The sequence below is a fragment of the Scophthalmus maximus genome, chromosome 14 (assembly GCF_022379125.1).
Source record: "Scophthalmus maximus strain ysfricsl-2021 chromosome 14, ASM2237912v1, whole genome shotgun sequence".
NCBI lineage: Eukaryota > Metazoa > Chordata > Actinopteri > Pleuronectiformes > Scophthalmidae > Scophthalmus > Scophthalmus maximus.
The window spans coordinates 16,692,501-16,705,940 of NC_061528.1; the positions used below are offsets into that span (position 1 = coordinate 16,692,501).

At 39.9% G+C, this 13,440-nt stretch overlaps 1 protein-coding gene across 7 annotated transcripts in view; it reads right to left on the reverse strand.

The window, feature by feature from the left end:
* Positions 1-2,333: 2,333 nt before the first annotated feature.
* epb41l5 (erythrocyte membrane protein band 4.1 like 5) overlaps positions 2,334-13,440 on the reverse strand; it is a 34,862-nt gene continuing 23,755 nt past the window's right edge. For 4 of the 7 annotated variants that reach the window (XM_035603613.2, XM_035603612.2, XM_035603609.2 and 1 more), the window contains 10 exons: positions 10,788-10,942; positions 10,330-10,427; positions 9,946-10,083; positions 9,322-9,389; positions 8,220-8,342; positions 6,792-6,873; positions 5,950-6,030; positions 5,495-5,557; positions 5,080-5,210; positions 2,334-4,448 (listed from right to left, as the gene is read on the reverse strand). In XM_035603613.2, coding sequence (XP_035459506.1) covers positions 4,379-4,448; positions 5,080-5,210; positions 5,495-5,557; positions 5,950-6,030; positions 6,792-6,873; positions 8,220-8,342; positions 9,322-9,389; positions 9,946-10,083; positions 10,330-10,427; positions 10,788-10,942 — 1,009 coding nt within the window. In that variant the 3' untranslated portion in view covers positions 2,334-4,378. The remainder of the gene's footprint in view (positions 4,449-5,079; positions 5,211-5,494; positions 5,558-5,949; positions 6,031-6,791; positions 6,874-8,219; positions 8,343-9,321; positions 9,390-9,945; positions 10,084-10,329; positions 10,428-10,787; positions 10,943-13,440) is intronic. The other 3 variants (XM_035603610.2, XM_047337193.1, XM_035603614.2) reach the window with 2 other exon arrangements.

Below are 13,440 nucleotides of genomic sequence, written 5' to 3' on the forward strand. Positions count from 1 at the left end.
AGTTATTGAGCTGTAGGCCGCTCCGCTGTTTAATAGAGGTCCGACTATGTGTTGCTCTGTAGCGCGGACCAGCCCCAGTCATTCGGTTTCAAAGTCCCCGCAATTCAAATGGCGATTCAAAAAATACCTGCAGAGCCTCTGCTTTCATTTTGGTACCGATTTAAGTTTTCGTCAATGCGATGCGACCCCCGAGGGATCCCGACGGAATCCGGTCCCGAGGCTGCATAACGGGTGAGAGGGAAGCACTGAAGATTCAGGAAGAGGAAACCTGCTCTTCATACAAAAAGACATTGCAAAAGCGTAAACTCCACTGCGATGAATCGTACAACATGGGTTCCTCTTGGTGTAAGAGATATATAAACGCATGGTTGTCTCAATTTCATATTGTCCCTCATTCAACACCATGCAGGTCCCAAAAGAGCATTGTTCACCCTGAAGCCTGAGAAAGAAATGAAGAAAACAATGCTGCCAACTGGTGGCTAACAAAATGATTACATGCTTTCAATAAGTTCCAATGTTCACAAAGTGCGCACAGCTTTTTTTTGGATTTGTTTTCAATTTACAGTCAGTGCTGAGCCGAAAAACAATATTTTGAACCGACAGCTAACGAACCGTGAGGAAGTATTCACTGAATCCCACAAGACGTGTTTTGGATTCCAGTCATTTGCTGCCCCTTTAAAGTGGGAATCTATGAAAACCCCGCTCATTTTCAAATACATGCTGATTGAGACGCACATCATTCATAGGAGATACCAGCGTTATTAATCGACTTCTATACAGGCGTCGTGGGGCTCAGGACCACCATGCTCCTCCACCATGATGTCTGCGTCAGGGGATTCTGAGGGAGGCATGGAGCAGTCTATGATGAATGCCTCCTGTGTGACTTTCCATTTGTCTATGGCTTGGTTAGTGTCAATATGAAAAATAGACATAAAATCTGCTTTATGGCTGGTCAGGCAAAATATTTACATCAATTGAAAGAGGACAGTTGTGTTGGACCAAAAAAGAAGGTCGGCCGACAGGAAAGGGAGAGGCGGGGAGGGGAGGTTTGGTGGAGGACAAAACTGAAGAGATGATGAAATGTTAATTTGTGTTAAAAAATATCACTTATCATTTGCACACTCATCTAATACCTGCCCACTCCCAAATAACTCGTGTCCCTGACACAGACATCACTCACATTGAATCTGATGAACAGACTTTCCTGAGCTAATGAGAGACTATTCTTCAACCTGGAGATATTAGACCGTGATTAATACACATGACAAGGTATATCCAAAGGGGAAATATTGTTTGGAATCTCGTTTTAGTCTGTGATGAGTCACTTTGTGCACATTTTTAACTATACATTTCATGTTTCACAAAAAGGAATCCTCTTCATGTACAGCTTGTTGAAGAGTGGGTTCAAATTCCGGTCCAGACAAGCCTGATCTAGTAAGGGCCCACTTTTTTTTTTAATGTCTTACAACTCTGATACGGCATTTAGAGCATACTTTATATTATTAAACTGGAATGTATTTGATGCAAGTGGAAAATCCTCTGCTCAACTCTCCTGCCACTATACAGGCAAAAATGGTTATGTGCTGCCATCCTGTGGTGAACTGGGTAACACAGTAAAAATCAGCTGATCACAACTTAGTAGGACATTGAACAGAACAGAACCAGTGTTTATGCTTTTGTAACAAATGTGCCCCTCTTATGAAATGTCTGTCACTTTACAAGATTTTGTATTAAATAACTAACTAATATGTTAAAAAAAATCTAGTCATTTCTTTAGACCTTGCGTAATATGTGCATGTTCACATATTGCTGGAACATAAATTAATATTCAAAGAAAAGTCAGTTTTGTTATGAAAGCTCATGTTGTTGTGGTAAAGGGAAAAATGTATCTTGGTTCTGCTGATTGTTGAATCCTTTGTGCAGCAGACATACTGCAGACTGTGGACTATTATATTATCAAATGTGATATTTAGGATTATTAATAATCATATTAATTGTTTTTATATGTAAAAAGACCAATGGTGACACTACAAAATAAGCTCAGATTGCTTTAAAACATTTTTACACGGGCCTGTGTAACAGATACAAGAAATTTTAGTAGACTGGATTAAAGTAAATAGGAAAACAATATGCTAAAAAGGTTTGTTTTTTTACCATCCAGTGATCCACGTTATTGTTTCGTAGTTCATCTAACAAGACAAATTCACATCTGGTCCGCAGCAGAATACAACATCTGATAATCAACTGCATGAATCCAACTGTAGTCACCGATGACCCCCTCAATTCATCTCAACTATAAACCCGACATAAAATAAATGAAAAAACAAACTGACTCCTACTGTAGCAAAGCTTTACTGAGTCATGATCAAGGTACTCCAGGAAAAAAAAATATATATAATAAAAGTTTATATAAAAAAAATGCATTTTGAGATGTCACGTGTTTTCCCAGTCAGTTTGATCAGTAACACAACTCCTAATTCTTCTGCAATTGGAGAACACCTCAATGCCGAAATTCTCCTTAGTACGTGGTAACAATACTGCCAACATAATGTCCAAAAAAATAAAAAATAAAGTATCTACTTCTTATCTACAGCCAGGTGATGATGCCATTATACTGACAAATACATTGTAACTGTACGCTACAACACTTCTGGACAACATGATATATATGAATAATTACACTGAGTAGTAGCATAAATAAGTCATTGCTAAGGAGATATTGTAAAACAGCTTCCTAAAGAAAACTACAGACGACTTGGATGACGGTCCAGACTTAGTGATTACAATGTATGCGGTTGTTGTTGTTTTTTTTTTTTTTATGCTACAACTTCATTACCATTTAAGAGTCAGTGTCACATACTTCATTAAGAACTCAGGAAATGTAGAATTAGGCCTCATTTACACAATGAATAAAAGTTTTCCTCCAGTTACACAATGTATCAGCAATTTTCATATTTGTACTGTGGCATCTCCAGCATTCTCAGATGACACATTTTGGATACATTCATTTACATAAGGCAGGGTAATAGCTACAGCATATTTAATACTCGCAGTCGCCGTCTATAACTGGGTCGAATTACTGTCTAAAATGACAGCTCACAATTGTACAACTGTAACCGCACAGTGTTCACATGTTGCATTTACGCTTCAAACTTAGAACTCAAAATGTATGTTTGTGGGGAGGGTCCACTCATGAAAACAGTGGTTTAGAGTGAAAAATAAAATTATAGGATCACATTTGAGACAACATTTTTCAAATTTCATATTAAAATCCAAAAGAGTTTACCAAAGGGCAGGACAAACAGGCTCTGAAAAAGAGAGACAGAGTGATTCCCTCTGGACACTGGTACCAACACATGCAGATTTAAGAAGGAAACTGCAAATGGGCAAAATTAAAAACAGAAAAAATAGACAAAAATGTATGAGCGGGATTAAAAAAAAATAAAGTTGTCATCGTCTGTCATCATCCATTGCAAAGTATCCCTTTAAGGTCCAGTGCTTCAAAGGTAATCCAGAGACGTTTTCATATCCAGTGGCAGCAACAGGAAAGTTTCACATGTAGAATTGAGTGGGTTAAAAAAAAAGAATAAAAAAAAAAGATTGTAGTGTGCTACGAGGACAGGACAATATCATATCCACGTGTTTCATCGTGTTTGGTCCAGGTGCCGTTCATCTCTTAGAATCAACATTTTAATTGAATGGTGTCTTTTTCTTTAGAACAGTCGTGTATCCAGTGTACTGCAGCAGCTCGACGTGTGAGCTGCTTTTCTGCACGTGAGCTCAGATGAGCAGGGATCCAGTGGTTTATACTGCCAGCAATAAAAAGGAGGGGGAATGGGGGAGCAGCACTAAAAGAGGCAACTCTATACGAACAAGCCAGTGGTCAAGGTACTTTACAGTGTCAAGAGATAGTGGATTTTTTTTTTGTGCAAGGAGCCCAACTGGACCTACGCAGCAAACAAGACTTTGATCACTTGTCATCTACAAGAAGGTGGTGCTGGTTGTGAGAGACTGAGGTTTAAGTGGAGTGGATGGATTAAGTGAATGGCAGGTCCCTAACGGTGAAACGCAAAACAAAAGTACAAGTTAGAAGATGTTCGTACTGGAAGCTAAATGTTTGTGTTTTGCAAAGACTAAGCTCGATGTCCTCCTGTCGTGACAAACCGTATTGGTGTCGTGATAGTGGATCTGTGTCGGCGTGGGGTTGTGATTGACGTCGTGGTGCTCGTCAGCTGCCTCTTCCTTTCCGCTGCCCACAGCGTCCGGCTCCAGCTTCCTTGTGTGTGAGTGTGTGTGTGGATAGGCGATGGGATGGGATTGGGCTGGAGAAGCAGTCGGGGCGATGAGTGTCGTGGAGGAGGCTCCGCGTTTTTCGTCATCAGAGCTCAGTGGTCAGGAGACCTCTGGGTTTGGCTCCATTGTCCGAGGCTGCTGGTTGACCCGAAGAGCTGTGGGATGCAGGGGGGGGTGGGGGGTCTCAAATGACTGAATTGCCAATAGAGGCTGCTTTGCCAGTAAAAACATCAAACACAAGCCCCTCATGTTGATTGTGGATTCTACAAAAACACTGCTATAAAAATGATTAATTGTGATGTTGTAATTATAAAAACACAAAAAACGACAAGGTTAAAAAACTGGTCAAGTAATCGAGCAGATAAAACATCCATCATGTGGTAAGGTAAATTCTGTAACTATAATCATTCTGCACTGAGTCACATTGCAATAGTGAGTATGACTTGACATTATTTTGCTCGATGTCAGCGAGAGCCCCTTAGTCAACCAGTTCATAGTGAGACAAATTTTATTTTACTTTTAGTTAACCTTCGCTGTTATCATCAAGGACTCTCAGAACCATGCAGCATTTCACAGACAGACACAATGTTAGAGCCACAAAATAAACTCATAATTTTTCAAAGAACCAAAGTCAAGTAAGATTTATAATAGATTTTAGCCCAAAGTTTGAAGAGCTGAACATCCTATTTGTTTTTCACCTGCTTAAGTGCTCCTGCATTGGGAATTTTCTTAGCATGCTCCAACAACCTTAAAGCGCTTTGGTCTAAACCCTCCCAAAAAAGTTACCTGGTGTTACGTGTGTGCACGAGGTGGGGGAGGGCTGGGGTGAGAGAAGCTCCCCCGTCTGCAGGGAGAAGAGGGGTGACCTTAGCAGGGGGGTCAAGGTCGAGCAGGCCGTTAGTAAAGACGCCGGCAGGCTGCATTAGGAGGGGACGAGGGAGAAGGAAAGGAGGTCAGTTTCTACGTAGCCTCTATGTCAGCATGTACAAGTGTACAGCGACTATGCAAGTGTAAATTAAAAAATAAAATAAAATAAAACCAAGACAGTTTCAGGACAATGGACACAAATTAAAATGATTAAATGCACATCACAACTGTCTGGAAGATTTCTCAAAGAACCTGTGGAAGAGAAAGGAACGGGCCAGACAAACGAGAAGAAGGGGGGAATGATAGACGAGTGAAAAGACACAAGAGCACTCACAGCAGTCGACGGGATGATCCAGCGAGGAGTGATGAGAGGTTTTGGCTGCTGCACTGGTGGAAGCTGGAAGACGACCAGAAAAATGTTGTTACCATCTACTGACCTCACTGATTTTTCATTTTCACACCAGATCACTGACAAGTTTATTTCCGCAGATCATACAGAGAGATCTCGTTCTTCCTCTGTTTATATCAGTGTCAATCTACATGTTCATAAATGCTGTAAATGTCTATCCTCACATACATTAACTTTAATGCCTGTTCGCTGTAAATGTGGTCAGGGCTGCAGACACTCGGTGCTTTACTCCCTGCAATGGCCAATATGTCCTTCCTGATTAAATGTTGCTCACAAAATCTCTGAAAATTCTTAAATTATACATCATTACAGGAATTTCAGAATTATTGCACATACCACCGCATTTGTGCAACAATTTGGGCTCATGGGCTTTAACCTACCGCAGGAACTGGATCAGTGAAGTCGATCAGGTTGTCAGAGAGAGGGACAGTTTTTGTCAGGTCAAATTCCTCTGCCTTCACCTGCAGGGTGACACAAACGCCCTTTAAATCACTACATACAAACAACAAGGACATTCCTGTATCAGACCATACGTTTCCATCTAAATGTCGAGCGAATTTTTATCAACTGGTTTGGAGTGAATAAACTAGAGCAGTTTGATCAAAAGATGGTGCTATAAGCTACGTACGCCTACCGTAACATGGCTGTAATAGAACAGTAGAAGCAAACCGAAAACACAACAGCAGCTGCCTCGGCAACATACCCATACGACATGCTGTGTGCTTGGCAACAGAGAGGAAACGTGGAGAGAGGTCTGCAGGAGTTACTTTCAATTGAGCAACTTATCATAGTACTTTCAATTCAGTTAACACAGGCCCAACCCGAGCTCCGAGGAAGACTCAGACAGCGGGAACAGCTGATCAGTCATGTGAGTTGAATGTTCCCCACGTCAGAACTTATTCAACAAAGTTGTTTCGATATCAAAGTTGTGAATTAAGTTTTTTATTTTTTATTTTGCCGTTTGCATCAACTTTTTCTGATGCGATACTTCAAATTAGATCTGTACATCGACCTGTGTACATCTGTATTAGACTGAGCCTGGCTCAGCTTAAAGAGCTCTTACAGAGAGTGGAGCTCCTTATACTGAAAAATCCAATGGAACAATATTTGATCTCCAGCCCTCAGATAACAATAAAACGATTTATACATGTGTGAAAAGAATCGTGGTAGCAAATCTAAATGCAAAACAGTAAATGATTTTAACTATGAATAATCATGTTACCTTAGGAGCCATGCCTTCGCTGGCAGACTCAGAGGGCATCTTGGGAACAGAGGGGTTTACATCTTCAGCCAACCTCTCAGCACTGACAAGCAGAAAAATAGAAATAAAAATGAGCAAAGGAATAAGAGTTTCAGATTTCTGTTTTACTTTATAGAGAATTCCTCACAGAAACAATGACACACATTTTATCAAGTTCCTTATCCTTGGTATGATAAACATATTTTAATTGGCACATTCCATGCACTTTCTTATGCAAGAATTTTCTGACAATGTTTTCTAATGATGTAAGTTGCTTAACCAACAGTTCATAAACCCCAAGTTATGTTTACAGTATTAAACACAAAACAGCTGCACTTTTGAGACAGTGGAACAAGTGGAAAAGTTTAAACTGACATTGAAATTAGTCACAGATTAATTGTGATTAATCTTTTTTTGTTTTTGTTTCAGCAAAATGCCTATGTCCTCAAGACTGTAGAAGAGGAACAGTCTGCATGGTAGAAGCATTTAGCACATTGACGATCCTGGAGCCAAACGGCTTTCGGGAATTGTCCGGTCAAGCGTCTGTGTGTGTGTCTGTATTTTTGTGTCATCCTACTGTAAACCGTTCTTGAGCTGCATTATCCAGGCAGAACCCAAGTCATGTGACCCAAAGCACCCTGACTCAAGCAATTCTCAAACATGCCAACAGATGTCAGCAAAGACCACAGAGAACAAGTAACATGTTTGTGCTGGTTATTGTGAAATCATGATTTGTTTTTATGTTCTGTTTCAGAGAACGTAGGCCCACATAATTATCTGTGATGTAAGATTATTCAGTCAGGCTGATGCCACTGACGAAAAAGCGGGTGGACACTGTAAACTAGCTAAACTCTGTTTTTTAACTTTCTAAACTCATAATTATTTCCCTCCCCTGCTTCATTTCTTCCTGAGATCAAAATGGTCAAAACTGTATCTCTATTCACACAGTCAAGGTCCATACAGCTGAAGTAGGTGAAGTGGATGTGATCATTACACAAGGTGCGTTTAAAGTTACAGGACTGCCTCCGTTTATTTAGTCTTAGAAAGGAGAGCAGAATAATTACAAAACTACTACTACTGGAGATGATTTCACTGCATTTATCATTTGGCTTAAGTTAAAGCAAGGGGAAACAGACAAAATGTGTGTGTCTCAGTTCTTCTCAAGACGATTTAAGAATACGCAGCTAGCATCAAAGATCCATCCATTGCAAGCGCTTACACTGCAATAATGACCACACACACACACACACACACACACACACACACACACACACACACACACACACACACACACACACACACACACACACACACACACACACACACACACACACACACACACACACACACACACACACACACACACACACACACACACACACACACACACACACACGAGAGCACAATGACCTTGCCGCGGCCGATGAGACCAGAGAAGCTGGCCTCAGCAGGTCCCAGGAGTCCTGGGTGTCCAAGCGACTGCAAACGGAAAGAGACGAGTTACTGCCCAGCCGCCCGGTGCGCACCTTCAACCTGGCAAAAGACAGCAGCACATACTTCTGTTGGAGCGAGAGGATGTCTACACTATGTACATGCCTGCATGAAATATTCAGTTTGATTTACAGAGGAAAAAAATAAAAACATGACTCACGAGGATGGGATCAAATCAATCCTATTATACTGAGTAAAACCTCTGCACAAAATAATATAAATCACATTATCTTGCTTCAAGCTACAATCACTGTTTTGTGAGTACTTTATTTTCCATCCAGGTTTTATTATGATTTAATTAATCTTTAAACATAATGGATTCAGTAAATCCCTTTGTCCACATCTTGAAGCCTCATAAAAAAGGGGAACTTTTGTTCTGCCTCTGCTGTGAGACCGCAACGGGGACTCGCCTGTCGATCTGTACGCCCTTGCTAATAGGGATGAGCCGCAGGTGATGTAATGTTGCGAGCGATGCTAATAATCCTCATGAATATTCAAGAGCTTTAATCAGCTCTACCAGAGAGGATTGTGATTGGCGATAGGTTAGAGACAAAGCGGTGACAGTTGGTATGACTCAGGGAGATGAAGGAGGAGGGTGTAGGCCCGGTTTTAAGACAATCGATTTTCTCTTGTCCGTGTTGGCTCTATTCTGACTGATGGTGCTCGACTGACTTTAAAGGAGATTACTTTTTTTTTTCCTAGTCAGATTTTTCTTTTCTAACACTCAGTTCACACACTCAATTTGCGAAATATCTTTTTTTCTTTATATTTATTAGTTCAATTGTGTATTATAACTATGCAACTATAGATCAGTGAGCATATGCATATTTTGGCTATTTCTATTAAAGCGAAAATAACATGCTCACCTATTTGAGAAGAAACTTAAATATTGCTGACTTTAACAAACATTGTTCTAAATAAGATATAAACTGCAACCATTTAACCTAAAGATGAGCGTGTGGAAGTTTAACTTGGCTCCCGCACTCCGACGAATGTGATTGTAAAGAGTGTGAGGTCATACCTGGCAGAAGCTTCCTGCAAGTTACAGTTTTTTTCTCCGACCATTATGACATGCTCCTCCACAGAGCCCTGTGCAGCAAGATAAGCGTATAAACAAACATCTGCTGTGAGACCACTTAATAGAAGAATACCATAATAGGTTTTCATTTTCCACATCTCTGGTGTGCTGCAGGTGTAATGATTACATTCTGCTGGGACACACTGTCAGAGTAAGATCAAACGTGTCATACTTAAGGGGTGAAAAGGTTCTAGAGTGTTTTACTTCAAATCCATTTGGATGGGGCTAATGATGAATAATAGGCCTTCGCACAAACAAAAAGGTTCAATCAAAAACAACCGAATTTAAAACCATGGAGCTGACAAAAGTCCATAGATTAATTACTTTATTCAGGAAAAATTAATTGTAACTGGTGATTTACTGTATTAGTAAATAACCTGAGACAATTCCAGACTTTAATCCCTGCACATCTTTCAGTTTAGAATCCCTCAACAATACAATGCAGCACTGAATCTAAAACGCTTTGATAATTATCATTAAAAGACTTGAGTATTGTTACTGTACATCAAGAGTTTCTCTTCTCCTCCTCTTTCTGTATGTCCAGTTTACTTTAATCCTGTACCTCACCTTGAGGGCAGCGGCGGCCTCGGCTTGTGCTTTCAGGATGTTACTCTTCAGATCCTCCGGGATGCGCAGGGGAGTGACGACTGGACTACCGCCTGTGCTGCTTAGATCACACTTCTCTGTGAGCTTCAACACGTCCTCCTGTTGGAGCAGGGGCACACGGGGCACACGTGAACCATTTAAAAAACAAGCACAATAACAACAGCAACTTGGAATGTTTGCATATGCAACCTAAACCCTCAATCAAGAAATACCGGGGGTAAAAAATCAGTTTCTGATAAAAATACTGAGTCTGACCTCATACCTGCTGTCATTTCTCCGAGCCAGTGTTACGAGACTAGATTCTAAAGGGCTTTCAGGAGAAATATTGTAAAAGCAAACACACACCTGATTGTTCATGGCCACATTGACATTGAAGTTATTTCTCAGAGGAGCAAGGACAGGACTGCTCTCCAACTCCAGCTGCTTCAGACGAGCTGCTACATCTAAATACACACAGATACATTTAAATTAACACAAATCCCAAATGTATGATTATCTACTAGTGCATGTACAATATAACTGGTATATTTACCATTAACATTATACTGACATTACGAGTATAGTTATAATGTACGCTTTCAGAATGCTTCAACTAGATGTTCTCTTTTACTTTACTTGTTAACATGACCCACATAATCACCTGTGGGCTGTGTTAATATCTGACTTAATGTAAGTAGAGTGGTTGTTGGAATGTACAGAACAATGTGTGAAAATATCATCACATTTTGAATAATTTCTAATTTCTTGCATAATTTCCATTGTCAGACTTTTTCCATTCTGTGCCAGGTTTTCAATAGCCTCACCAGCAAGGCTGAGCGGATCTTCTGTTGCAGCGCTGGCAGCAGCAGCAGCAAAGGTGTTGCTCGGTCCGGCCTCCTCAGTAGCCGTCACCGTGGGAACAGGAGCCCTGAGGACATCATCGATGCAGGTCTCCATCAGGTCAGCAACCGCAGGCACACTAGAGACAATAAAAGGGTGAAGAGGAAGATACAAGAAGAGGCAGGTTTAATAGCAGCTGCATACAAGTATGAATATAAACAGATATGATGTGAGTGATAAACCAAAATTGGAACAGAAGAATTCAGGATTTCATAGCTGTAAAACTTACCTGCATCCATTAGATATGAATGGACTCTGGAAAGATGGCAAAACAGGCCCATGATGATATATCATAAGATATTTTAGAATATTACCCATTTCTTACCCAACAAACCGCAAAATTAAAAAAATAAAAATAAAATAAAAGGCGTATCGTATAAGCTCATGGGTGCATCAGTGGATTTGGCAAATATGACCATGCATCAGGAACAACAAGAAAGATCCAGCAGTGCTAGCTCTAAAATAAGTAAAACTGCGCAAAAGGCAAACGTCCTCTCAAGAGGTAAAGGAACCATTTTACAGAAGCACAATTCTACCAATGGTAATAAGTCTTCAAGTCTTCAAGGAAAGTAATAACTTTTGCAGGAGATAATGCAGTGCAATATTCTCAGAATTCCAAAGGTCCCGAAGCAAATACATATTACACATGGGTTTTGGAAGAGGCTCTTCTTGCAGCCCAGTAATTACCTCATATTTCTGTAGCCCGCGGACACGGTTGAAGCATGTAGTGGTACAGGTACAGGAGGGGAGAGAGCACCACACTTACAAAATATGTGGAGAAAAGTAGAACGCTTTGCCAGAGGATTCACAAACCACATGTAATAAAGTGCTCCCACATGTTACGTAATCCATCAAGGAAACAGAAGGGACAGCGAGGATGTATAAACCCCCTTTTGTCGGCAATAAATACAGACACAAGACGAGATACACATACCAAGGATGATCCGTCTCCTCACGGGCAAACACTGAGTAGTAACATACATGATGAGAGTTGAGTTTCACCAGCTACGCTGCTCACCTCCTCCTTGTTATTGACAGAAGGACTGAATGCAGATATAAAGCAAACTAACAAAAGAAAAACGTGTGGATATTAGAAAAAAAAAATCGCTGCAAGTTTTCGTCGAGAGAATGAGAGTCTATCTGTAGATTTTTACGCATGAATTTGGCAGCAAACTTTTTATTAAATGCAATCCTCATAGTAGCCCACTGCGCTTCATAGTCATACATCAACACCTGACCTATACGACTGACTGTTCATGTACAATAATCAAGGTACAACTTGAATGACAGCAAGTGAGGACACAAAATAATAATCAGTAAATTTGACAAAGTGAACCAAAATCCTGGTAATCTTTTAGCTAGAGCTGCAACAATTAATCGATTAGTAATCAACTACTAAATTAATCGCCAACTATTTTGATAATCAATTAATCGGTTTAAGTACATTTTTTATGGAAATAAAGTCAATATTCTCTGATATCAGCTTCTTAAATATGTATATTTTCTGGTTTCTTTGCTCTAAGACAGTAAACTAAATATCTTTAGTAATATTGGAGATCGGGAGACATGATCGACATTTTTCACCATTTTCTGTCATTTTACGGACCAAACAACTAATTGATTAATCAAGAAAATTATCCGACAGATTAATCGATTACGAAAATAATTGTTAGTTGCAGCCCTCCTTTTAACAGTTAAGTAGCAAAAACGGATCAAACACACTTTAAAGATTCGATTTTAAGCTCTACACTCTTCTGTAACAAGGGATTTCAAGTGATTTCAATCAATTATTCAAAACATACAGAAGGTGAACATCCTTTGGTAACAGTTGTGTTGTAAACGTGAAATTATCTTCATTGTGCAGGAATGTGAAAGAGACAGTTGTCCAATGTAGCAGAGGTGTGTAGGTCTCAGTAAACATTCAGTGGACATCAACTCCTACACACTACTGCTCTGTCAAGCAAACCCACCATCACCCTGATGGACGGCTCATTTCATTTAAAAAAAAAAGCTCAACTGTACTTCATCACTTCACTAAACTGTTACAGTGTACTAACAACAGATACATATATTCCATCTAAATCTTTGATTCAGTTTTGAATATTTTAATGGAATTATGTTCGTTTGATTTCTTCCAAGAAGTTGGATGAGAAGGTCAACAACCTCCATTTGTTAGTGTAGAGTCCAGGATATGTCCAGCACTGAGGACAAACAGTGACGTGCAAATTTGACAGATTTTTGGAAATGTTTGGATGGCACCTTTGCCAGAGCCAAAGCAACGTATTGCTCGTTCATTGCTTCTGCGCTAAACTAATCCAACAAACTATTGGACAAAATTTCTCTACAGGTGAGACAAATCAACCTTCTTATGCAACCTCCTTTAAAAACAGAGCAGCAGATCCATGAAATGTGCAGAACAAATTCAATATAAAAGAGAATCACATTCAATTCTTATATTAAAATCATTTGATGGACATCAAACTTACAGTGGTGTGAAAAAGTGTTTGCCCCCTTCCTGATTTCTTATTTTTTTGCATGTTTGTCACACCTAAATGTTTCAGATCATCAAACAAATTT